The 26949-nt window shown below is 37.2% G+C and overlaps 1 protein-coding gene across 2 annotated transcripts; it reads left to right on the top strand.

Moving 5' to 3' along the window:
- Nucleotides 1-389: 389 nt before the first annotated feature.
- pgfb (placental growth factor b) lies at nt 390-16889 on the top strand. Of its 2 annotated transcripts, none has more exons than XM_027171971.2 (7): nt 390-1043; nt 9960-9996; nt 13064-13260; nt 14854-14933; nt 15113-15142; nt 15203-15288; nt 15422-16889. In XM_027171971.2, exons 1-6 carry the CDS (start codon nt 978-980, stop codon nt 15273-15275), a joined length of 483 nt encoding a protein of 160 aa, XP_027027772.1. In that variant the 5' UTR covers nt 390-977; the 3' UTR covers nt 15276-15288; nt 15422-16889. The 2 variants fall into 2 exon arrangements, with proteins under 2 accessions (XP_027027772.1, XP_027027771.1); XM_027171970.2 differs by having other exon boundaries at nt 413-1043; nt 15226-15288.
- Nucleotides 16890-26949: the final 10060 nt, after the last annotated feature.

The following is a 26949-nucleotide window of genomic DNA, read 5'->3' on the forward strand; positions in this document are numbered from 1 at the left end:
TTTCTCAGGATGCCTATTCTGAGACTGTGCTTATTCTGGTCTTGCTGTCCACCCCTGCTGTTTTACTCAAAATAAAAAATGAATTCCGGGGCTTTTGACCACATACGTCAGCAGTGAATGGACAAATATTAACATGACTTTTTTTTTTTTTTTTTAGTAGTATATATTAACAACACCAATAAAAGTGAAATGGGATGAAAGGTAATGAATGAGTGAATAGACTGAATAGAAATTGTATAGATATTGAAAGGAGAGAGGTCCATTAAAGTTTGCATTAAAAAAATCTTCATGAGAATGCAAATTACTCCTTTGAGAGTCTTGTGTATGAAGAAAACTTTTTTTCATACAATGGATTTGGTGCTTTTTCTACTTTATTGTGTACATAGCAGCACATGGTGAGTTTAACTTATAACGGTAAACGGTATAAGAGAGCAAGGTAGAGAAAAAGGGAGGGAGACGTGGAGAAGGAGAAAGAGGGTGGGGATGGGGCGAGTGTGAAAGGCGCTGGAGGAGGAGATTTAAACAAGCAACTTGTTGAAATGTGCTGAGGGCCAATTAGTAGCCCGAATGTGTGCGCATGTAGAGGAAACGCGCAGGGTGATCAGCACAAGGACGCTTTAAAAAGCGCACGAATTAAAAGCACCTACACGCTGACAGAAAGTCACAAACGTAGTACCTAGTTTTCATCGTGTCTGCAGTGTCTCTGAGATGTTTCCGTTTAGGAGCCATTCAAAGATCTGATACGGCTGTGCTGAGAAACGTTTGTTTGGCGCTTTAGATGTTTATCTGATCCCTCAGGAAGGGACGGTTGCGCGCATCTTTACTCAGCGGCTGATAACGAAACCCTCAAGTTGTTTTGTCTTCTTTTCGTGGGATTATATTTCTGACTTTTTTGAACTTTTGTGTAGTTTTGTCGGAAGTGGATTTCTGTCACTGAAGTGAGTGGACTCAGGTCTTTGGCACTGAAATATCCCAACATGAGCGTCTTGGCGTCGCTGGTGCAGGTCGTAGCGGCTGCGCTCCTAACGCTGCCCCCTGCGCAGGTAACACACACACACACACACACACACACACACACACACACACACACACACACACACACACACTGGTTCGCTGCAAGTGCAAGTTTACGTCCATTTCCGGCACATTTTTTCAGACTTCTTATGTGCGACTAAATGGTTCGCCGGTAAAGTGCGCACTATGGTGGTAAAGGCAAATATCCAGAAACGCGTCAGTGCAGCTTTCCAAACAGTCTTTAGTAACCTTTTATTAATCTGCCTAAGCGCAGAAGTAAAACATCCCACTCAGCAAAGCCGGCGTGGTCTGTTGGGTGTTTCATTGTCTCTGTAGATTATAACCTGATCTCTTTTTGAATTGGTTCCACATCGAAAGTGTCGAGTCATGTAGTGAAACGTGACCAACTGCATCACCCAGTTTGACCCGCGTGTGTTTGTGTCCATCAGACTTTGTGTCCAACGAGCCTCCCAAAGCGTGCGCGCGGTGATTGCGTCATCCTGGAGCTTCACAATGACGTTCACTTAATTAAGTGAAGTGCAACTCTTCAACCTTTTTATATAACTATGCCACGTTAGTTTAATTGTAGGAAAAATAGAAATGTTTTGTCCAAATAAAGTTCATACTCTATGAACCTCCTAAGCTGAACTTGGGCATGAAACTCTCTCTCCACATGCAGGTCCATCAGCTCAGACAAGGTACACATTAATTTCAGGAAAAAAAAAACTGGATCTAATAACAGCCTAACAGCTTTTTACAGCAGAAGTTAAAAAACTTAAGAAGATATCAAAATGTTGTCACGTGTCCCTACTTCATTTAGTGTCACTTTTGTTAATCAACATGTTGATGCTTCAAGCTGATTTAGAAAACAAGCTGGACCTGTACGGATTAAGGTCACTGTGTTTGAAAGGACATCATGCACGTCTCATCTGTCAGACATCTAGTAGGACAGAACAAGCTGCGTGTTCCTTCGCTCAGTATTAACAGTTAATAAATTTTCACCAGCACATCTCAGACATCCCCCCAAAATACAGCCGAGTTCCTTTTATCTTTCAAAGTGTGTGCGTGTGTGTTTAGTGCTCGTGCCAACACTTTTACTGTCCTTTGTGATTTTGAGATCTAAGATGTTTCCAAAGATCGGTTGTTTCTGACCTTGAACAGACTTTTGAGTCAAGCACTCTTGTAGTGGGAGTGAACATTTAACACATGGCAGAAGTTTTTCAAGTTCATTCATTGCTGCTCATTAACAAATCCTTCCCTGAATGCCTTAACTGAAGAGTTCACACAAAAGACTGGAACCTACCCAAGCACCCTCTCTCTCTCTCGCTCTCTCTCCTCTCTCTCCTCTCTGTCTCACTTGCTTGCTCTCTCCCTTCCCCCTTCCCTCTCAAACTCTTAGCTATTCTTTTCTTTCTTTTGCTTCATCTCCCTCGACATGCTTCACGTCTCGCTTACAGCCCTTTCATTTGTTCCATTTTCTCTGCTCTCACACTACCCTCCTCTGTCACTGAGATGTGGCAAAACTCCAGTTTTCTGTAATTCAAAGGGATTTGTATGATGCAGGCCGGTAATGACTGATATCACTTGAGTAAGTAAGGACTCACTATTACGTTTATGGAACTTGATAATCAGCTCACGAAAGCTCAGTGAAAATATGAGTAAAATCCTTGTCTGAGGTTTCAGAACAGCAGTCACTCATACTTAACAGAGTAGCTGTACCTGTCACGCATCAACCAGCCAGCTTTCAGAGATCTTTCATCTTTCTTATATGCCTGGTAAGCGAAATGTTTTAGCAAAATAGTTCAATATAGTAAGTTGTTTTATTTACTTTGCTATCTGTTTTTTTTTTCATATAGTCTTATGCACAAAATTAATAAACATTACACCAAATAAAACAAATGGGCAACAACTTTCAAGCCATAGACCTGTTGGTGGAGACCCAATATGACACATTCTTATAACATTCTCTACAGTAGATGGAATATTCTTGAAACATTTTCTGAAAGGGAAGCCCTGTGTTGTAGGGTTTTGTTTATCTCAGCAAAAGCAGCACACTTATAGAGCCTTATCTCCTTGTCTTGAAATTTAATGTGGTCACCTTTAATGCTTTTGAGCTCAACAGACCAAAGCTTGGAATTGTTTAGAATTTAATCTTTTGGGGCATGTAGTAGCCTAGTGGTTAAGGTGTTGGCCCCTGAGCAAGGCCCTTAACCCTCAATTGCTCAGCTGTCTAAAATAATGAGTTAATGTAAGTCGCTCTGGATAAGGGCGTCTACCAAATGATGTAAATATAAACGTAGTCATATTCCTTCTCATTCAGTTTATCCTGAGAATTCTGTTCCTCACTAACTCCCTCTACTTCACTGTCTGTCTTTACTTCTTGGCCACTCCAACAGAAAAAACTCAACAGAATGGAAAGTAAATATTGGCCATGCAGTTGGGAAAACCAATAATAGATGTCTTGTCCTGCACTCCTCCTTTAAATGGAGGACTCTGATTTTAGATTTGCCTGTGAGCAGGTTCCTCAGTCTTTCTCCACCACAGAATAACATAAACCTTAAAAATTAAGCTGCTGCATCTGACCATGATGCTTTGCTCACATCTACAAATGTTCCCATAATGCCAGCTTGATACATAAAGATTAAGGGCCAAAGAAAGTCCACGTTTATTCACTTGGGAGCTTGCTGAGTACTTTCACAGTGCTGTCTGACATGTTTACCTTGTTTATTCATTCATCCTTAATAACTGTTTTATGGTAAGCTTTGCAGTAGTTTAAATTCATTTGTATATATTTCAGCGGTGTGTTGCATATTTTGTTCAGCCTTGCAGTGGATTCAGAGCCAGACCCAGAATCCTGGCCATTTTGCAGAAATGAGCTGCAGATAGGGCATAAGTCCATTAGAGCTCCACACACTCATTTATATCTATGAGAAATTTAGAGTCACTTATCTTGCTGTGTCAGGACATATTAAATATTAAAAAGCTTATTACAATGTATTATAAAATGGGAAATATTGGTATCAGGGCTGATACTGTCATGAAAGTCTACTGGTTGATATTGGCTCAGATGTGACCAATTGATGTTAACATATTTGATAATTAATTATTGAAACAACACACATTATGCACTTGAACAATGTGTTAAAGCATGCTGCCATCACTATAGCAGTTCTACTACTGAAACAGTGTTCAGGTTTTATTTAATACTAAAAAATACTAAAAGCTCTGCTATTGGTGATATATTAAAAATAGAATGAATGTGAGCGATTGTATCCTTAATTTCCCTAATGATGTGTATAATATAAATCCAGAAAAAATGTATGGAGACAAGCATCTAATACTACACTTCATGCTCACTATACTGTATCCTGTATATCACTTAACTAATTCTGACCCAGCATAAAGAGTTACAGAGGATAGAAAAAGTCTACACATCACTGTTAAATCAAATCATACAGTATGTCAGATATTTGTCCACATTAAATGTAATATAGTAAGAAACAAAATTCAAATGAAAAACAGATATAAACTTTTTTAAGAACAGGGCTTGGAGAAGGAAAAGTGGTTACAGTGAGCACACCCTTAAAGTAACACTGTTAAAGTACGTTTTGCTTTAATTTGCACTCTTTTGCGGTAAGAATCCACCAGCTTAGTACATGCTGTTTTGCCAGTTTTGTTCCACTTTCCTTCCAAGACTTGACATTATCATTCCACATCACTGATCTTCTTCTCAAGTCATTCCTTTGTTGATTTTGTGCTTTGGGTCGTTATCATGCTGAGAGGTGAATTTTTTTTCTTCATCGTCAGCTGTCTTACATTTGAACCAATATGCTGCCACCACCATGCTACAATGTTTTTGGGGTAAAACTTTGCCTATAATGACACCAGCACATAACACATTTTCCGTATGCCTTGGAATTATTTAAACAGCTGGGTATTTTTTCATGAGAAAAGGTTTCAGTCTAGGCATCCTACCCCATAGACTAGATACTATATGTGAAGAACAGAATATTGTTGTTACATACAATGAGTGGCTAATACAGTACTTGCTAGATATTCCAGCATCTCCTGTGTTGCTCTAGGGGTCTTGCTGCCTCCATGGGAGGTTTGTTCTTGTCCTTTTACCTATTTTGAATGGATGTTGTGTTCTAGGTAACACCAAGTAAAACTAAATCTAACTCATTGATAGCCTTTATGGTGTTCCATAAATGGTGTTACATTTAATATTTTGAAAATTCTTTTGTATACTTTTCTTAATCAGTACCTTTTAACAATGAGATCCCATGCATGCGTTGTTAACTCTTTGCTACAGCAGTTGGATGAAACCAAGATTATGTTAACCAGGGGTTAATCACAATCACCTCAGTGATCGAGGTATATGATAATTACTTTTAAATATAAGTTTGAATTTGATTGGTTAATTTAAAAAAAGGCTGCACCCACTTGAACAGTCTTGTTTATTTTTCCCCTAAAACATTTCTTTCTTTCTTTTTTACTTGAATTCGGCTGCTGTATCACTCACACGATTTATCTTGGTTTCTTTTTGTTACCTTTAGTAGACCCACCTGTATATCCATTGCATTTCTACAGCGAGCCTGTACCTTCATTGTTTTTGGACTTGTTTGATCCTACACAAATGGAGATCTTTATCTTCCTAAACATTGTGCCATTAAAGTGAATAAATTACATTTATTAAACTTAATTTATAGAATTATGTTTAGAGGTATTATGGAAATGGCTATTAAAAACTGAATAGAAAAGTCTATTTTGTTTTTGTTCATGATGTTTATTCTGGCAATTTGTTTTATTGCATGATTCATGGCTTTGTATTCCAACTATTTGTCATTCATATGGATTAAAGAAATTTGTGTTGGAATTTTTCTGACACAGGCTTCTCATGCACGTTAGTTTCTGCTCACGAGTGCATGGTTTTGTTCTAAAAGGAGGCACCTGTCAGGAAACTGTCATGAAATACCACAATCACCTGACTATGTGATTGTTCTAGCATGCAGGTTTACATCCTTTCATAAGGTATTTATGTACTTTCCTTTGTGCTATTTTCTGCCTGGACTCTATGCCCCAGATGCCACATATTTTCTCTTAATTGTCATATGATGTGCTATTCCTCTGTTCCTTCCTTGTTTGCACCCTCTGTTGTGTCCTATACAGTTCATCTCTGTTTCCCCCCTGCTTTCCGTTATATGTATTCTTATCTTTCACCTTTCCTGTGCAGGATGGGGGGGCAGAATGCTGAGAGGGAGGGTGTATTGAACCGTTGCCCCTTTTAATGTCGGTTTCCTGTCCAGGTCATCTCCTTCTGTCTCATTTAAACAGCTGGAGCGATGATGACATTGACCCATGTTGGTGTTTTCAGCTCTCTATCCTCTCAGCAGTGAGGAAGAGTATGCAGTATACTTGTAAAAGCACAGTGTTATTAAAGGTTATAGGAGCTGGACAGAGAGCGGGGTCTGCGGTAGCTTCTGTGCTTCAGCATGCAATTTGAAGATGGGATTCGCTACAGGTGTTTCCTCCCTATCAGCACTTAATACTTGAGTCTGGCCAGCTGTTGCTGTGTGTAACAGCTTCCTCCGCTTCAGTTCTGCCATGAAGGTGCTATTTATGTAAGAACCACTGATAAAGCAGCTGGTAATGTAAACACCTGTGTTTTCAGGTAATAATACTGAAAGCTAATCCTGCATATACATACACATAGCAGTACTGTTACTGTCATACTGTTTAACACCATGTATTGTATTACCGTGGTTTTGAGGTTAACATTTGGGACCTGAACTGTAAGCATCATCTGTTTTGCTATTGATATTATCTATATATGACCACTTCAGTTTAAATGCACTGCCAATGGATTTTTTTCTTGGCACAATCAAACATAATACACATAATACACATAAATGCATGTTGAAAACAGAGGTATCTCCCTTGGGCAAGGTTGTGTTTCATAACTCTTGTCAATAAACACTATAAGCAATTCTCTAGCACTTTTCCTGAAAATATGTGGTTTTGACCCTTTTCAGCCTTTCAATGCTGCAGAATCCAGCTCCACAGTCTTGTTCACACGCAATTGGACTAGACACATGTAAATACAGTTGTAGTGGTGACAGGAGATCTGCTTCTTCCTGTGCAGGCCTTCTCCTGTCCCAGGGGACAAAGTGCAATCACAATCGGGAAACATAGACCTCTCCTTCCTTTGGTGGCACTCAAGGGACTGTCATCTGCTCATTGGCCTTTAATCTCTCATCTGGAGGCAATTTATTCCCTTTTACACACCCACGGCAGCATTTACTGTAATAGGGAGCACAATTACTCTGGACTGGCCCATATATGTAGGGCCAATGAGTTGTCTTTACATATGTTGTTGTATGATGCCTTGCCTGATTACTGCTCTTGAATTAACATCTGGAGAGTCAAACACTGTGTCATTTAACACTGGTGAATTTCCTTATGCTGGTTTGTACAATGATCAAATTGAGTGTGAGTGATACAGAGAAAAGGATCGAGTACACGACAGCACACTCATCAATCAGTAAAAAGCAGCCTTGTTTCGCCTAAATCTGGATCACCTTTTCTTTAATTTAAACATGTTGAGCAGCTGGAAAGCATCAGCTTTAAGACAGAAGGCACTGTAGTACTTATCACATTTACTCGAAATACAGACGTTCATTTCACTCCTTCAGCAGACTTTAATTTGACAGATCAAATTCGACAGTTGAGTGCTTTTAAAGGGTGTTTGAGGAACACTTATGGGAGTGGTTCAATGAAGACCGACAAGACCCTGAAGTTCTATTGCAAAATGGCGATAATGTGTGCATATGAAGAAATATCATTTTAAAGGATTAATAGATTTACTGAACATCTTCTACCTGTCAGGGCCCGAAATCTCTCAGAGGATGTGTCTCAGAAGTAATGTTGTACTTCTGGTCCATTTTGAGAGTAACTTAAAGCAATGTTCTATTATATATCAATTGTGGATATTATATTTCCCCTGTTTCTCTGGAAAATGTGCATTATCAGCAACTTGTACTGCATTTATTCTGTTGTATTTTTCCATCTGTAGTACTACCTATTATCTGTATTACTTTCCCATTTCAAAATTGTAAAATCTCCAATTGTTGTCACAATAAACATTTTAGAAGGAGCCAGAAGTCTGCAGAAATATTTAGTTATCGTTGTGTTTGTTTTATTTTTTTTTCTCTCAAAGCTTCCTGCCCAGGATCCCACAGACTATGTGATTAGAAAACATGTCCCTCAGCTGCCTCATGACTTTAGACCTCTCTCATTTATATCTGCTGTCTTAACTTGTGAAACATCTGAAAGAGAATTACATAAATGTCAAGCCTGGTGGAACTTAAATCTCACTGAAATTTAGGGTGTCACACTGATGCTTGCAATTGTATGTCAGTTTCATTGAAATACCACTGACATGATACAAGAGACAGAAGAATTTTTACAGAAGTGCTTTAGTGGTTTGTATTAGGATTTTTGCAGAGCTTGTCTTTGTAATTATTACTGATGGGCAAAAGCTGGACATTGGCCAAATCCAGGCCAATTGATCATGATACAGCTTTTCTGAACTGTTCAAATGAACACAGACAGGCAGTTGATACGTGCAGTCTTCCACATATCCACAGCAATCTGCAAAATTTTATAGAGGCAACTCACTCTCTGGCACCAGGAACATGAGGATGTTGAGTGTGTGCCTCATTTTGGCTGATGTGCATTATGCCAGGTTTCCCTTAAGCCAGTCCTCCCCCACCATAGCTACCTCAAGCATTCTTTCCATGAAAGGCATCCAAGACCGCTGCCAAAGAGAACCATTGTGGTGAGGTGAAGTCTTAACACATAGTCTGCCTGAAATACTACTAACCCCCTTGTCATCCCCCCCGCCCTTTTTTTTAGGTTGGTTTGGATCATGATCCGTTTCGCACTTGCATGTTTACAAAACAGCCTTTTGTATGATCATAGAGACAATGTGATTGTGTTGGCTATTTATTTATTTATTTATTTATTTATTTATTTATTTATATTTTTAAACGTGCCCCAACCCTTAGCCAGTGCTGTAGTGTAATTTCTCTTTCTTCACAAGTTTGCTTCATGTCTGACATTTTTTTAACTAAACACACTGGTGTAAGGTGGAGGTTGGCAATGTAGGTCACTGACCTGCTAATTTGTTGAGCACTGAGCCTCCTTATCCTGACCCACAGCAGAGGAATTTCACAGACCAATGAATCATGATATAACATAAGCTTGCAGATTTGCTTCTCTAGTTAACCAAAGTGCTGCTCAGGATCTCAATCCAGAAAAAACACAATTTAACATAGTGTTTGTTTTTATTCCCTTTAAACTGAGGTACATATTCTTTATGGTGTTATGTTTTTTAAGGACACAATAAGGCAGGATGTTAATGATAATGAGCATTTTTCACGTAGAAGGATTTTTGGAGCTTCTAAAGAGCTAATGTGGTCATGGAGTTCTTATGTCCCACAGAAAATGTCATGTTTAACCAAGGCTTGATGTGGAGCATCCACAAAATGAAGATAGGCAAACAAGAAAATAAATAGATTAATCTGGCTACATTGTGGTGATTTTGGATAGAAATGGGAACCAAGATCTGTCTTTTACCACCAGTGTGTGCTAAGAGGTTTTATCATTTATGCTAATGTTACATTTAAAATTCTATCAAATGATTTATCCATTTATCTGACTAGCTTTATTTGTGATTGATCTCTGAAGGGATTATTTATTCATTTTATCACTATATAACCCTCATGTCTACATACTGTACACATAAGTATATAATTAGAGACTGTGCCATTTCACATATTGACCTAAATCATTGTATCAGTGGTAAGACATATAATCATATTGAATCTATGATAAATGTCTTTAATCTGATTATCTCATCTGGTACTTTCTTTTATCTTTTGCAGTGTTCACACTCAGGCACTACAAACAGTACCTCTAAAGGTAAGAACATCAACATAACCAACCTCTTATCTATGTCAATTAGGCAGTATAAAATTCCTACAGTACTCTGCTGTACAAAGCATATAGTACATATATAGTGAGAGAGAGGTTTGATGTTCCTGATACTGGAAAAGCACAGAATTGTGTGGTTATAATGATATTTACATGAACACTGGTGTAAGCTGGTTAGAGTGGGACAGAATTCTTGTTAATATTTTGAAAAGAACATTGGTATAACTTGTAGATTCGCTCAAAGACTTTATGTTGATATGTTAATGGAAATATGAAAACAAGAATACAAGTGTGAGCATAATTATTTAAAAAAAACTACACAATTGTGCATAAAACTGGAAAGGATTCAAAGATACATACATCAGGTCAATACACTCAAACGTACAGAGCTTGATTGCTAAATATGGAACCGCTTTTCTTTGATTTGTGCTTAAATTAAGCTGCTGAGAGTCATATTAATTCACAGCCAGTGAGGTGTCAGGGATGTCAAATTAGAATTGATGAGAAATACACATACAACACCAAATGTCATTACACAGCCACATACTGACAAACAAGAGCTGACTGACTGACAGGGGAGAGAAATGGTAAAAGCTTGAAAGAGTAAACAAACGGCAGTCAAAGTGAGAGTCAGGATAATACTATAAGAGAAAAAACTATTTTCCAACTTGCTGAATATTTATGGTATTATTTATTACCTAATATGGGGAGAATATAATGAATGAGATGTAATATATACTTATAGTGGAATATGCATTGTTACTTACGTAGTTTTGTGACTGTTTCGCTAAAAAATAAGTCATAATAGCAAGCTAGTGACTCATGGATCATGGCTGTTTAGATTGTGTGCTAACACTATCTGGCTTGCTCCTGACATGTTTGACAGATTGGGGAATAAAAAACACAAATATGATAACAAAATATTTAGAGCACAAACACAGAGGTAATCAAAATGCATGCGCTGGATGTGACCAGAAGCAATACACAATATAAAGTTTCTGACCATAACCAAAAAAATGTTTCTTTCAGAACATCTCATGGCAGATTTATTGGGGTATAAAATCCTCCACTCTTCTGGGAAGGCCTTCCACTAAAATTTGCAATGTGGCTGTTGAGATTTGTACACTGGGGTTGAGGTTAGGGCTCTCTGAAGAACACTTGAATTCATTCACCCCAAACTTTACACACCATGTCTTTATGGACCTCACGTTGTGCACAGGGGCATTGTCATGTTGGAACAAGTTTGTGCCTCTTAGTTCCATTGAACGGAATTCACATATTAAAACATTAAAATTTTTTAATGTACATTTTAGATAAATATGTGGTGCAGATATTGTGGCAAAATTTTGGGGAAGAACTACGTATGAGTGTGATGGTTAGGTGTCCACATACTTTTGGCCATATAATATAGTTTCATTCTCTATGTTGTATATGAGGTAGCTAGCCAGAGTTTGTGGGCTAGCTTAGATATCAGTATTAGAAATGCTACTATGGTGATGTGTAAAATCAGTGACTTTAACTTGGTACTCTTTATTTATGACAGACACACCGATGTAAACAAAGGGTTTTTGTTTTCAGCTTTTTCTTTTTTTTTATTATAACCTTTGAGTCATTATAAAGTCATTATTAGACATTACTGTTGTTTTGTAGTTCCTGTGGGGTGAAATGAATTGTGCCTATACATAAACCTGGGTGGTATGAATTGTGGGAGAACTTTAAAGGCATAGCTTGAAGTCAGGAATATACTGTTTGGTCATTGAGTGTTCATTAAAAGGTCTGAAAAACAGTAAAACAAATACCACTCTTTCATTTTTGAACATCAAAATAGACTGAACTAATCTACATTACTACTATGTTAGTAATCTACCAATAAATCATTCTTTACAGAATAATTTGTTTAAAGTGTTAAAAATGTTTTTAAAAATTTGACATTTGTGTGTTGAAAATCATTGCTTAAGTTTTTCAGGCAAGAAATAAAATGTTCTGGTCAGGAACTGAAGCAACTGTTGGCTGGATTTAGTTTTTACAGAAAATCTTTGACCCAAAGGCATTAATTTGAATGCATGTGTGTTTGTCCTTCTCATAGTAAACCGTGGAAATCTCTCGACTATTTTTTATTAGCTCATTTATTTTGCTTCTCGTTATCTCGTGATGGTTGATGTTTTTTATTGAATGATTGATTCACACACTTTAACCCCTGAAGTTCCTCCATACACAATGTTTTCTTTCTTAACGGGCTGCTAGACAACCTAAAGCTACCGAAGCCCCCCCGTGCTGTCTGTTTTCATTACTGGATAGACTGCGTAGGGAGTGGCAGATCGATTAGCACCTTTGAAATTTCATCTTAAATCTCTCCCACTCGTCCTCTCCTGTTACTCTTATGATAATGAAGAGCAGATGCCGATGCAGAAATTAAGTATGGTTGTGGGAGCAGTGAGATATCTCTACATTCGGACCTAGAAATACCAACTTGTAATCATCCTCACAAAATTATTCCTTAATAGTATCTGTACATTTTGGATGCACAGATTTAAAGGAATTATTGGACTTTAAGTGAACTATTTGGAATAACTCCCTATGCGCTTATATATATATTTGTCAAGATCTATCAATTGATGTGTAGTAATTTGTGACCCAGTATTTACAATAAATGTAAAACATCTTTCTTGACAATGATAGGTTGTGACTAGAGCTTACAATGATCTGTTAATCCTGTCATGTGCCACTGGCTACCTGCAGGTTTAAGAAACTCCACAAGCACCTGTGTTAGAGAGGAGAATAGTGTCAAAAGCATTGCTCATATCCTTACAATTAAATCCCTCACTCATGTAATCAGCTTCACTGAGCAATTCAATATCCATATGGAATAATACTTCAATAATAAGATGATAGGTTAAAGGGATAACACACAGCTTATTTAACTCACTGGCTACATACCATGGAGTTCATAGTATTATTGTATATGATTGTGTTTTAATAGAAGGGAAAGCAAATCTGTGTAAGACTTTGGCCTATAATGCCTGTCTTTTCCCCTTTTTGTTTGCCCTGGGTGCAGTAATCCTGTTTCAGGAGGTGTGGGGACGGAGCTTCTGCCGCACCATCGAGACACTGGTGGATGTAGTGCAGGAGTATCCCGGGGAGGTGGAGCACATATACAGCCCTTCCTGTGTGCCATTGGTCCGTTGTGCTGGTTGCTGCGGAGACGAAAACCTTGAGTGCCACCCCACGTTAACTTCTAACGTCACTATACAAGTATGTACTAGAGCAAGAACAGTGAAGTGCACTATCTCTGCCAGTCTTCACTAACAGTGACAACAACTGAGTAAATACAGCAACAGAGCGACTCTTTTATTCAGCACATTTACTTCTGCATGTAAAGCTCTTGGAGTAAAAAAAATGATTTAACACCATCCAGTGTATCCACCTAACATTTCGGTTCAGGTGCCCCAGCTAGTAGAAAATAATCCTAACTAGTCCTAAACAGATGAATAAAAGCATTCTTAGGAAACAATGTCTATGAAATAAAAAGCTGTGCTGATTGTGCAGTAATTGCAGGCAGACGTCTGCCATGTCTGCATTTTAAAACACACAGTGCAGATGAAAGTATATCACGGTCTGGACAGCTGCACATGACAAGTTTTACTTTGTTCAAAATAGTAGCGTTACTAGTAATTAGCAGTTTTTTATGTGTAGTCACAGACATTGATGTGAAGTTACTTAGAAACATTCAGAGTACAGATGCTGTGTCTTAGTCAGCAACTACATATTCTTGAGAAGCAGTGTGCTGGATTTTATTTTTAAAAACCTGTTCTAACACACTTAGTTGATCTCATTGGTTTAACTCATGTCCTGGTTCCATATTTTGTATATTAAATAAAATACACATATATATTTCTCAGCTCTCATCACTGCAGCCTGGGTTCAATTCCCAGGAAACCAAGCCAACCACCATGGGTTTAACTCTTATTGCAGGATAAAATGGGAGGGTTGTGTCAGGAAGGGAATCTGCTGTAAGACCTGTGCCAAGTCAAAATACTGTATGCAGATCGGATGATCTGATGTAGCAAACATTGAGAAGCTAAAGGACGATGACGACAACAACAACACATATATGTTTCTCAGTGGATTTCTGCATTATTCTTAAATCAGATAACAGTCTAGCAGCCTGTCCTGACAGCCTATGAGTAACCATGTGACTCTCTGTGGGCATCTGCTATACAAGATATGACATTTGTGATGGTGACAGTCATCAATCCATATTCTACCTATTCACCGTATTACAGTTGTCAATGGATTGGATCTTCTTAATCTAATGCAAAACTTAGCCAGCATTTAAGCGTTATCACCACATGATATCTATTAATAGATACATACTTTTAGCTGATAATGATTTCAGTACAATTTTTTATTATTATTAAAATTACATTAAACCAAAATATAAATGATTATTTAACCTATTTCTATTTTTTTTACTCATTTGAAGCATATATGGGAGGATAATGGAACTTCCTTATAGAAATAAAAGTTTTAAAGTAGCAAAATAAATGTCAATAGGATCAAAATATCAATAGAACAACTCCATTAAACTTGAGCATTGAGGTTTTAGATTTAGTAATCATGTATTGCATTTGGTATATTGTGATCTTATATCCAGATACTAGATATCTTAGGCTATATCCGAGGTATTTTCTCTTGCCTTTTTGTTGTTGTTGTTGTTGTTGTTGTTGTTGTTGTTGTTGTGAACAAAAACTGTGTTACTGTGAACTACATTTGAGCTCCTCTGTAGTTAACCAGTCAAAGGTTTTGCAATATAAGAAGGAAAGTAACGGTTATGTTTGTATGCAGTTATTAAAGCTGAAGCCAGCAGAGCAGGCACAGGAGTACGTGGAGATGACTTTTGTGGAGCATAAAAGCTGTGAATGTAGGTAAGTACAAAACTCACCCTGGTTTCTTCTGCTTTAAACATTTCATCCATGTTCATCCAGTCAGAGCTCTGAGGAGTGATGTGGTTATTAATTTAACAGTACAGCAAGACTGAAATAAACTTGAAAACCTTACACTAATAACTCATTGTGTCTCTGTTCCCATGCGGTGTGATGATCAGACTAAGAAAGCGCACACCAAAACATGACAGGTAACTTTCTTAGCAACAGTTTATCATAAAGTAATGATTAATGATTTATTTCAAAATTAGAGTTGATCTTATGTTCATTGTAGGTGGAAGCCAAGAGGAAGGGGGAGAAAAAGAAAGGAGAAACAGCGAGTAAAAGACTGCGATAGGTACACAATTTTATTTTATCTTCTTACAGATCTGTTCTTCTCCTAGAAACAGATCCATCTAAAGCTTTTTCAGAGTGTTGTGTTCCCTGATGCTGAGCTGCATACTAAAATGTAAAAACATCATGTCTCGCAGGTGCCAGCCTCCTCGAAGGTAAACGCAGTGGCTTCCTGCTCTCTGCCCATCCCGTACTGCCCCTTCAGTGTACTGCCAGCCTCTTACAGCATCCTGCGTCACCTCAACCAACAGATCCGAGATGCATCATTGTCATAGTGATGGGGAGATCACCGGGGACATTTTATCTACAGGAAGTGACTTTTGTGAGGTGATACTCCAAGACATGCATCTCACACCTCTCCTGAGGACCATAACAGTGGTGGGCCAAGACCTAGTGTCTGAGCTAGAACATGAGCCCTCAGAACACTGGCTATATAATGTCAAAAATGTATTATTATTATTATTATTATTATTATTATTATTATTATTATTATTATTATTATTATTATTATTATTATTATGCACACTATCTCTGACACATCAAATATTTTATTTATTGCTTGCAAGCATAAGAGAGATCATGTTTGGCTGTTTTTGCCTAAATACTCTGCTGAATTTTGGCATGAGTACAAATTGGGATTTTTTTTTTTAAAGAAAAAAAAGTAATAACTAAAGACAGATGGTTTTGCCAGAAAACAATCAATCAATCATCCCTTCTGATGTGTCCTTTATCAACGTAAGCATTAAGCTTCTTTTCTCTTGTATTAATGGATTCTCAGAGTAAATATAATTACAAATGTAATAACTAAAAGTTATGCAAGAATTGAAAGCTGGGACAAAGACTAAGAATCTCCTCACCACATACCAGTCCCTGTGAAGAGTTTTCTCTCCCTGTCCCTCAGGACTCCTCTATGTTTGTATCATTAGCAGACTGTCTGCTGGTTTGGCATTCTAGCTGTCAGAGCTCAAGTCCTACGTTTCTGAGTTTTTCTTACAAACATTCACTTTGCAAAATGAATTCTCGAGCTTGAATAAGTCTACATGGAGATAGGTGCACGTGGACAGCTTTAGAGCTCGAAGTGACTTTGAAATAACATTGACGTAGTGACCTCTACTGGTGTCTCTACTGGTTATCATTTTCCAAACATAAACAAACCTGCTGTAGCATACGTATGATTTAAATAGTGACAGTTCATGGACGAGTCAATGAATTTAAGAGTGTGTATGATTTTGCAAAACAAGCGACGAGTGTACATCAACATAAATTAAAGTTGGAAATAAAAAGTAGATTATTTTTGTCTATTAAAATGGTTCCAAAAAAGGATGGGTTCAGGTCAGCAACATGATGAGACTTAACCAAAAAAAAAAAAAATTGTAATAATAAACAAATTTTAAAAAACAAACAAACAAAAAAAAACACCTGCTGCTAATACTACTTGGCCTTTTAATGCAAACGAGAATATCAGCTTAACAGTGACTAAGAGACTTTTATCAAATTAGTATTGTGTAAATTCTTTAATTTTTCAGTTTTTATTAGCACATCAAAAAATATAGGAGTGTACTGCAATAAATCTGGCAGCATTTCATTGTGTTGCTGAGTATGAACATTAGCGCAATTGTTTTCATTTTTATTACCATCATGGGTCAAGAGTTTTAAAGTTATTTTCAGTTTCATGTATATTGTACATATTTATATATGATATTGATAATGTATTACTACCATGCCACTGCTATTAAAGAGATACATTATCTAAGGTGTTGCTCCTTTGTTATAGCAATGTTATAAACAGTTTGTTTTAGTTTGTATTGGATTGGAACTGTGAAGTTAATCCACTGAAATGAATAGATCACATCCCCGTCAGATATACTGTATATTAGGCAGCGGCTGAACAGTAAGTTCTCAAAGATGTTGTATGGCAACAAAAAAAAAGGGCAAGCATAAAAGATATGAGCAACTTTTACATGGGAATATTGTGGAAGGTCAAAGAAGAACAATTGTTAAACCAAAGTCTATTCTGATCCCACAGTAGCACAAAACTGCTGAAAATGTGAATGCTGGCTATGATAGAAAGGTAAGCATCAGAACTGGACCATGGAACTATAGAAGAAGGTGGCCTGGTCTGCTGAATTACACTTTCTTTTACATTATGTGGACGACTGTGTGTGTATCACTTATCTAAGAAGTGATGGAGCAATGCTGCACTATTGGAAGCAGGCAACCCATGGAGGCAGAATGATGCAATGATGCACTGGGCAATGTTCTGGCATCCTGGCTGTCTTTGCCCATGTTTCCACCTTTCCAAATATTGTTCTGCACCATGTACAGTACTTTATGGCAGCAGTCAGGGGTGTTTCTTTTCTTGATTACTACTGGGCACAAGAATACCTCTCAAGAATTAGAATAAAAGTGCATAAAAATTTTTAGATGGCTCAACGGACTTCCCTCCGAGGAACAAATGATTCTGGGGACTTTATTGACCCAACACTGAAGTCTGAAATCCTTAAATCCTAGAGATTTTTTTAATCCTAGGCTGTTTCTTTTTTTTAATTACTATCATAAACATAAATTGAAGTAGTTCATTACTTCAATTTTAATGATATTTCATTTTTATTTATTTATAACAAATATTCAAGGCAATCAAAGCAATGAATCAAATTTCAATGACAGAAAGAATCTTCTCCAAATTCATCATAGCCATACGCATATATTTTATGATTGCAGTAGATTAAGTAAACAGTCACTACATATTTAAGATTTTGGACACATCTTTTTCTAAAATTTAGAATGCACAGATTAAGTAAAACCTGTTGTAAAAAAACAATTGTAATTTACTTATTGTAGTAGCAGAATAACGCCGAGATTAACAAGACATGACAACATTCTAATGTTCTGTATTTCCCAGTCTACTCTATTCACCTGCTTATTAAGAGTTTTCATAAAAACACCATTTGATGCAAAAAAAAAATCCAGCAATGCGTTATTAAATCATAGCCTTTGGGAGTTTCTCGTATCCATTTATGCATCCATTAGGCAAATCCATTTTCTTCTCTACAATACAGTATCTTAAATCTGTCTGGGAATTTAGGACCACTTAAATATGTCATAAATATTATTCATGACATTTTTTATAGAAACCTTTTGGGAAAATATATAATTTCATTTAAAATGAGTTTTGTTGCTTTGAATTTATTCCCATAAAATTTCCAACACTGCCGTAAAAATGACCGGTGTTGGCTTTGACATTTCATGTAGGTTAGTTGATCTGAAATTATTAAAAAGATGTGTTGTCAAGATGCAACAAATATTTTAGAAATTAAATTTCTCTCTCAAATTTATTTTAGAAAGATAAAATTATTTCTAGTGTATTCTGGACCTTTCAAATAATGACTCTTTGTTTGTAATGTTTTCCATATATGAATAAATAATACCTTAGAGTGTGATTGACAATGAAATTGAGATAAAACTGCCCTTTTGTATTTATTTAATAACATCTGTGTTCTTATATATTCTTATATCAATAAAAAATCAGGACAATAACAGTTTAGTTCTGTCTTCCCTATCACTACATTAGTTGTGCCGGGCTGTAATCTCCTCAGTCTAAGCACATAGACCAGCAGATGTCTGATGTTTTTTCCTCTCAGATTGTGTAGAATACTAAGCTCATGAAGAAGAGAAGCTGTGTGTTCAGTGCTCTGGGATGCTTGGTAACAGGTAATGTGTGTTCTCAGGGTAAGGTCTCTCCACAGGTACTCAGCCTGACGCACTGGCCTATTGTTTTTCTTCAACTTTCAACAGGATGTTTAAGCAGATGGGTGGGCTTATAACAGCAGTAGCTATGTACATTCTCAAGCACCATGTACTTCTGTTGCACCTCTTCCAATTTTATAAACCATAGAATATACTTTTATGGGCTCTGGATTTACTATATTAGCTAACTCGTGATTTTTTTTATTTTTTGTCTTGTTCTATGAAAAAGTAATAATTTTTTTGTAAATCAACTGAACAACTGGAATTGAAAGCTGTATTTATTGAATGCATACTATAATTATGCATGTATTAAAATGATTGGTTAATGCATCAGTATATTAAAATCTTCACAATTATTTGCAATCAGACCAAATAATAATAATAATAATAACAATAATAACAACATGCTAAGGTCAAGTAATTGCGTTAAGATAATATAATAATTGTGATAGGACTATCCGCAATCTATACTCCAACACTGCCCTCACCAGGCTGATGTGTTCTTCCAGACACTGCAACAAACTGTAAAGCTGAGAACACAGAAGTGGTTTAACAAGGCAAGTTATTACCAGTCACTCCAAGTGGCTCGAGGTGGCAATTCTTTCCTCCCTGCAGTCATTACCTCCTGGGAGTCAGACTAAAAAATATAGTTTTGTTAACTCCCAAGCGCCCTGCTATTGTTCTGAGTCGGCTCTTAACAGAGGCAGAGTGTATAAATATTTCTATGTGACATTGTGGAATCCTCAATGGTCTATAGCCTGGGTAAAGCCTGCCAGCACTGTCTTCCTAAAAAGACAACCTGCTGCCTTGCTAAACGTTGATGGTTTAATAAATCTCTCACAAGCTGTGGGGTAACCTAGGAGAGAGAAGCTAAAGCTTTATGGTGTAGTTTCATAGCCAGTGATTTGCTAATTTCTTCACTCTTATTGAACAACCGGTACAAAGACTTGTTATAATACTTAGGAGGCAACAGTCATCATGTAAAATAGGAGAGATGCAGAACAACTGTCCTTGAGTACACATCAATGGGCATTGGAAAAGGGGATAGTCAGTAAGATAATGGTCATTAACAGCATCTAAATTAAACCGTATTCACTGAAAAAAGGAGGAGCTGCTTCTCACAGGCCATCCGGACCCTCAAACAGGTGAATACCTAGAGCCTGGACCCTCTCTGGACTCTTTCTTGTCCATATTCTCATGCATCACTGCACCATATTCAGTTAATACATCTATATACTGTATACACTGCTAAAAAAAATAAAGGGAACACTTAAGCAACACATCCTACATCAACCTACAAAACGTCTGGATTTGGAGTCATGCTCAAAATTGAAGTGGAAAAACACACTACAAGCTGATCCAATTTTGATGTAATGTCCTTAAAACAAGTCAAAATGTGGCTCAGTAGTGTGTGTGGCCTCCACGTGCCTGTATGATCTCCCTACAATGCCTGAGCATGCTCCTGATGAGGTGGCAGATGGTCTCCTGAGGGCTCTCCTCCCAGACCTGGACTAAAGCATCCGCCAACTCCTGGACAGTCTGTGGTGCAACGTGTCGTTGGTGGATGGAGTGAGACATGATGTCCCAGATGTGCTCAATTGGATTCAGGTCTGGGGAACAGGCAGGCCAGTCCATAGCATCAATGCCTTCATCTTGCAGGAACTGCTGACACACTCCAGCCACATGAGGTCTAGCATTGTCTTGCATTAGGAGGAACCCAGGGCCAACCGCACCAGCATATGGTCTCACAATGGGTCTGAGGATCTCATCTCGGTACCTAATGGCAGTCAGGCTACCTCTGGCGAGCACATGGAGGGCTGTGTGGCATTAATGACCCACTGCCAAACCAGTCATGCTGGAGGATGTTGCAGGCAGCAGAACGTTCTCCACGGCATCTCCAGACTCTGTCACATCTGTCACGTGCTCAATGTGAACCTGCTTTCATCTGTGAAGAGCACAGGGCACCAGTGGCGAATTTGCCAATTTTGGTGTTCTCTGGCAAATGCCAAACACCCTGCCCGGTGTCAGGGGCGCCCCCAAAACTCTGGCCACCCCTGTGGCCAACACTAGTATGAATTTGAATGCATAATGAAAATTCACAATAGTTCATGAAGTGAAAAATAAATAAATAAATAAATAAATACATAAATAAATAAATAAATTGTCATACATGGATAGATAGAACAATAGTCATAAGAAAGAAAGAAAGAAAGAAAGAAAGAAAGAAAGAAAGAAAGAAAGAAAGAAAGAATTGGTTTTGGATAAATTTTAACCAAAAAAGTTATGGACTACAGCTTTAATGTCATATTGTTACATTAACCAGAAACAAAACTAAACAAGTATAACACACACTACACTGATTTTTTTTTTTGGTGCCACCCCAAGAATTGCTGTGGCCTCCTCTGGCCACCCCTATTAAACGTTTCTGGGGTGCCACTGAGAAGCGCTAAAACGTTGTTGGTCTACACCAGGCATCACCAAATGGCAGACCGTGGTCCGGATCCGGACGAGTGACGGGTCTGCCCGAACCCGTTAAAATTCTAATATTATCGTATTAAGCATCTCCTTATTATAATCTATTATAAGATTATATAAGCTCTTTGATATCAATAAAAAGATAAATCTTTCGTTCATGCGCAGTTAATCTAGTTATTACGACAGGAGCGTCATCCAAAAGCCAAGCCAAAAACAGATTGTTTCTGTTCCATACTCCAGAGCAGAAGGTGGCAGTAATGCACCTAATTACACTGGCAGGACAATTAAGATTCAACCTGCTGGCAGGACAGTTACATGCCCATTTCTCTCACTAGGAACAGAAGATGGAAAGAGAGTAAGGAGAGGTGGAAAGGAGAGAGGAAAAAGGGAGCTGCTCAAAGCTCTGCACTTTTCTTTTATTCAGTCAATTCTGCCCTGTTCTATTTGACTTGAAATGTTCTTTTGCCTATAGGTTCCTGTGTTGTTAATTTAGTTAATGTTTAAAAAGGGGCAGCTCAAAAGTCTTTTGTTTAATTTTTTTCTTAAAGATTAAAAGCATTTTTATTTTATTCAAAAGATTCTGAATGTTTTACATTACTTGAAATATAGGCCCTAAGTTCAGGCTGCTCAAAGCTGTTTGCACTTTTTATTTATTTTATTCAGAAGAAATTCAGTGTCTCTTGTCTGTTACTTGACATGTAGTAAAGACAACTACAGGATTGTTTTCCATTCAAGTGCCATACTGTACAAGTTCAGACTTTGAAAACACTTGAAATTTAACAATAAATTATATAGAAATGTATGTGCGTTATTGATTTTATTAACATGAGGGTACACTATTTTAGTACCTCTTTGAATTTTAATTGAATACCCCTGGTGTAGACTTAAGAACCACTTGCGTTAGGGGCTGTGGGCGGGGCTACTGTTAGCGCCTTTGATAATGTACCATAAGTATACTAATATTTAATACATTTTTACTTTACCGCGATATGATACATTATCAGCACACATGATAGTAGGTAGCTACATGCTAAGGCTAACTTTTTTCTGTGTTAATGATAAAATAAGGTTATGTACTTTCTCGATTACAACCTCCGTTTATACAGATTACATGGAGCTGCACGTACACTTTGGATTTGTGCATTTGGATGCTAAAGTAGCTTCACAAAGCCATGAGAATTAACAGTAAAGCAACATCCGCCTTCGTTGATGTGTTTGTGTTTGCCGCTGCTGCGCTAAAGTTGCTGGGACACCTGACACGTATACAGTGACATCAGACTCGGCTCTGTGATGGCTCTCTAGCCCATGGAAAGGCAAAGCGGTTTTTGGAGGGATCGCCAGTGATCTTTGAACCAGCACCAGCGCCAGCTCTGAACCAGCACTCGGTTCTTATTGATGGAAAAGGGGTAAAAAAGAGAGCGTTGAATTAATGAGCATTTAGATAGATAGATAGATAGATAGATAGATAGATAGATAGATAGATAGATAGATAGATAGATAGATAGATAGATAGATAGATAGATAGATAGATAGATAGATAGATAGATAGACAAGTTCTATCTACAGTATCTATGACATCCATCTATCTATCTGTGGCCATTTCTATCTATCTATCTATCTATCTATCTATCTATCTATCTATCTATCTATCTATCTATCTATCTATCTATCTATCTATCTTTGACCATTTCTATCTATATAGCTCTTAACCAGCACTCTTTTTTGTGTGGAAAAGGGGTAAAAAAGAGGGCGTGGAATTAATAAGCATTTAATACATTCATTCAAGTGCACTTCACATGAAGTGCACTTCAAATCAAGTGCACTTCAAATCAAGCACCACATAAGTAAATAGCTCAGAAAAAGAGGGCGTTGAATGAGCATTTGATAAATTAATTCAAGTGGACTTCAAATCAAGTGCACTTCAAATCAAGTGGACTTCAAATCAAGTGGACCACATAACTAAATAGCCCATAAAAAGAGGGCATTGAATTAATGAGCATTTCATACATTAATTCAAGTGCACTACATATCAATTCTATCTATCTATGACCATTTCTATCTAGCTAGCTCTGAACCAGCACTCGGTTTTTTTGGTGGAAAAGGGGTAAAAGGAGGGCGTGGAATTACTAAGCATTTAATACATTCATTCAAGTGCACTTCAAATCAAGTGCACTTCAAATAAAGCACCACATAACTAAATAGCTCAGAAAAAGAGGGCGTTGAATTAATGAGCATTTGATACATTAATTCAAGTGGACTTCATATCAAGTGCACCACATAACTAATTAGCACATAAAAATAGGGCGTTGAATTAATGAGCATTTAGACAGATAGATTTCTATCTATCTATGACATCTATCTATCTGTGGCCATTTCTATCTATCTATCTATCTATTTGTCTATCTATGACCATTTCTATCTATATAGCTCTGAATCAGCACTCAGTTTTTGAGTCAAATCAAGTGGACTTCAAATCAAGTGGACTTCAAATCATGTGCACCACATAACTAAATAGCCCATAAAAAGAGGGCATTGAATACATTAATTCAAGTGCACTACATATCAAGTGCACTTCAAATCACTTCAAATCAAGCATTCAATACATTAATTTAAGTGCACTTCAAAACGAGTGCACTTCAAAACGAGTGCACTTCAAAACGAGTGCTCCTCCTGTTCCTCCTTGCACAAAGGCAGAGGTAGCGATCCTGCTGCTGGGTTGTTGCCCTCCTACAGTCACCTCCATGTCTCCTGATGTACTGGCCTGTCTCCTGGTAGTGCCTCCATGCTCTGGACACTATGCTGACAAACACAATATACATTTTATCTAAATTTGATTTTATTCTAACTTTAGTATTATTTTAATTAATTACTTTATTTTATTTTTACTTTATTCCACTTAGTATATTTGCTGTTTTCATATCAAGGACAGTCGTAAACAGTATTACATGTACTGTGTATAGTTGTGTTTGTGGCAAAAAAAAATTGTTTAAATGATTGTTTTAATCAGTCAGATTAAAAAAAATACATTTAAAAAATTTAATAACTGCAACAACTAGACAGAATGATGCATGGTAGTTTTAACATAGACCGGTTTCATTGAGATTTCACAGTGTAATTGGTTTATGTTAAAACTACCTGAAATTACCATTGGTGATAATTCTACCTAGAGTATATTAAGGCAGCTAAACTATGTGTAGTACAATAGTGCAGTGGTAACATATCAGTCTTGGTTCCAGTCTCATTTCAGGTGTGAGCTGAGTGTTTGTTTTTATTTAGAGCTTTTTTGTTTCACTGTTGAAACAACTTGAAAATGTGTCCTTTTAAAGTACTACGGTATAGTAACATATGTTGGTAATCCAGCAAGCCTACAGTAGCTCCTCAAGCAACAACACATGTTTTAAATGTTCTGCTACTTGCCTCTGCTTCTCTTCCACAAATAATGATTTCTCATAGCTCCATTTATATTTCTGAGTTATTATTTCACACTCCTGAGCCTCTGGGCTGTTTCCAATTATTCTGCAGCTTGTTGATATAAATGGACATGAATTAATGAAATGAAATTAACATTAATTAATTTAACACTGACTTTTCCTTTGGTAAAATGCTTACAGTATGCATATGACAACAAACTGTGACAGGTCTCTGAAGCGCCACTGAGTGGTATACATTAGCTCTCTGTAAGGAGAGAAGGAGGCCAGTTGTCTAAATCATAGTGGTCACTCCTGCCTCTGTTCTGTCTAACTTTTAATGCTACTGTATTGCTTCAGGAACTCTAAGATTGACCTCATCCACTGTGCCTCTGCTAACTGCCAAATCTTCTAGGAATTCAAATGAGTGACGTAAGTGAGGTGGTAAATAGAAATATATTGACACATCTAAACATCAGGCTATTTGTTGGGAAATGATAAAGACAAGCTGATGTCTCAAATTTCTGGCAATACTTAAGTATTGGTAAGAAGCAATTTAACTCGTAAGTTAAATAAACACATGTAAATGCAATTATCTGAGCATTATCTAACATTTTTTATTGATGGAAATACTGTGCTTTAAAAACATCAATAAATTTCAGGTGTTTTGTTTGGATAAAAACTTTACAGCAGAAGTACTGAGTACTGTCTATAGCCCTTGAATTTGTTGCTAAATTTTGAAAAATAAAAATAAATTAAATTGACATTGCAACTAACATTTTCATGGATTGTGAATACACAAATGACCAATTTAAAGGCAGGGTCTCCGCTGTATGAAAGCCAATGTCCACATTTGAAATTACCAAAACACACACACCCCTAACCCAAATGGGTCCCACCCCTGTATTGATAGCTCCGTCCACACATACAAACGTAACCCAGGCAAATAATGGAAAGAAATGTGTGTTTATCATAGCTGAAGGAAAGAACAATACGATTGCAGATAAACAAACAAGCAAAAATGACACACAAGCATAATCATGCAAAGGTCAAAGGCATATATTAGTTCTGTGTAACAAAGCAAAACCAACGTTACTCACCTATCGAGAAGGAAAAAAGCGCCTCGGCGTCTTAAGTAAAGTTGCCGCATATTCACAGTTTGGAGTTTCCCGAGTCAATAACTCCTGAGCTAAACGCTGTTACTACACAAATAACACCTCTTTTCTATCATAGTAATGTAGAGAGGCAGCTACAACCGCTACAATTAATATAGGATCAGCTTTCCAGCGCTGGAGAGAACTGAAGGAGCGGGAAGTTGCCGCATATTCACAGATTCGTGTTTCCCGAGTCAATAACTCCTGAGCGAAACGCTGTTACTACACAAAACGCGGTTGTAGCTGGCTCTCTGCATTACTATGATAGAAAAGAGGTGTTATTTGTGTAGTAACAGCGTTTAGCTCAGGAGTTATTGACTCGGGAAACACGAGTTATGAAGTTACGAGTCAAGACGAACTTCCCGCTCCTTCAGTTCTCTCCAGCGCGGGAAAACGGATCCTATATTAATACGGCCCTACTTCTTGCCTTATCGTAAGTCTTTCTTCGCTTTCCTTCTTTGTTCTTATCCTCTATGTCAATGCTAAAACCGCTTTCTGCTAATGTCACACATGCGCACTGAACACTCTCTCCGCCGCATATTGACAAGCCCCGCCCCTTTCTGCTCATTGGATCACGTTTGTTTTGATTTTTGTTTTGATTTTTGTTTTGATTTTTGTTTATTATTCGGCCCGAGTCAGTTTTCTGAAGCATTTCTCAAAAATCGGAGACCCTGCCTTTTATAGTAAATATTATAGCTTTAAACATTTAAATAATTGGGTTGAAATTACAAAATTAAATGAGCAGCACTAATTATAAACATCAGTAAAGTCAGTAAAAGAAAAAGTAGATTATATATATATATATATATATATATATATATATATATATATATATATATATATATATATATATATATATATATAAATAATTTTTAAGTACAA

This window comes from Tachysurus fulvidraco, chromosome 12 (genome assembly GCF_022655615.1).
Source record: "Tachysurus fulvidraco isolate hzauxx_2018 chromosome 12, HZAU_PFXX_2.0, whole genome shotgun sequence".
NCBI classification, from domain to species: Eukaryota; Metazoa; Chordata; class Actinopteri; order Siluriformes; family Bagridae; genus Tachysurus; species Tachysurus fulvidraco.

What these genes read in the sequence shown, in the direction of transcription:
- pgfb (XM_027171970.2), top strand. Translation starts at nt 978, where the DNA reads ATGAGCGTCTTGGCGTCGCTGGTGCAGGTCGTAGCGGCTGCGCTCCTA. An exon ending in TAACGCTGCCCCCTGCGCAG is followed by an intron (nt 1,044 to 9,959) that starts GTAACACACACA and finishes TATCTTTTGCAG; the next exon opens with TGTTCACACTCAGGCACTAC. An exon ending in TACAAACAGTACCTCTAAAG is followed by an intron (nt 9,997 to 13,063) that starts GTAAGAACATCA and finishes CCCTGGGTGCAG; the next exon opens with TAATCCTGTTTCAGGAGGTG.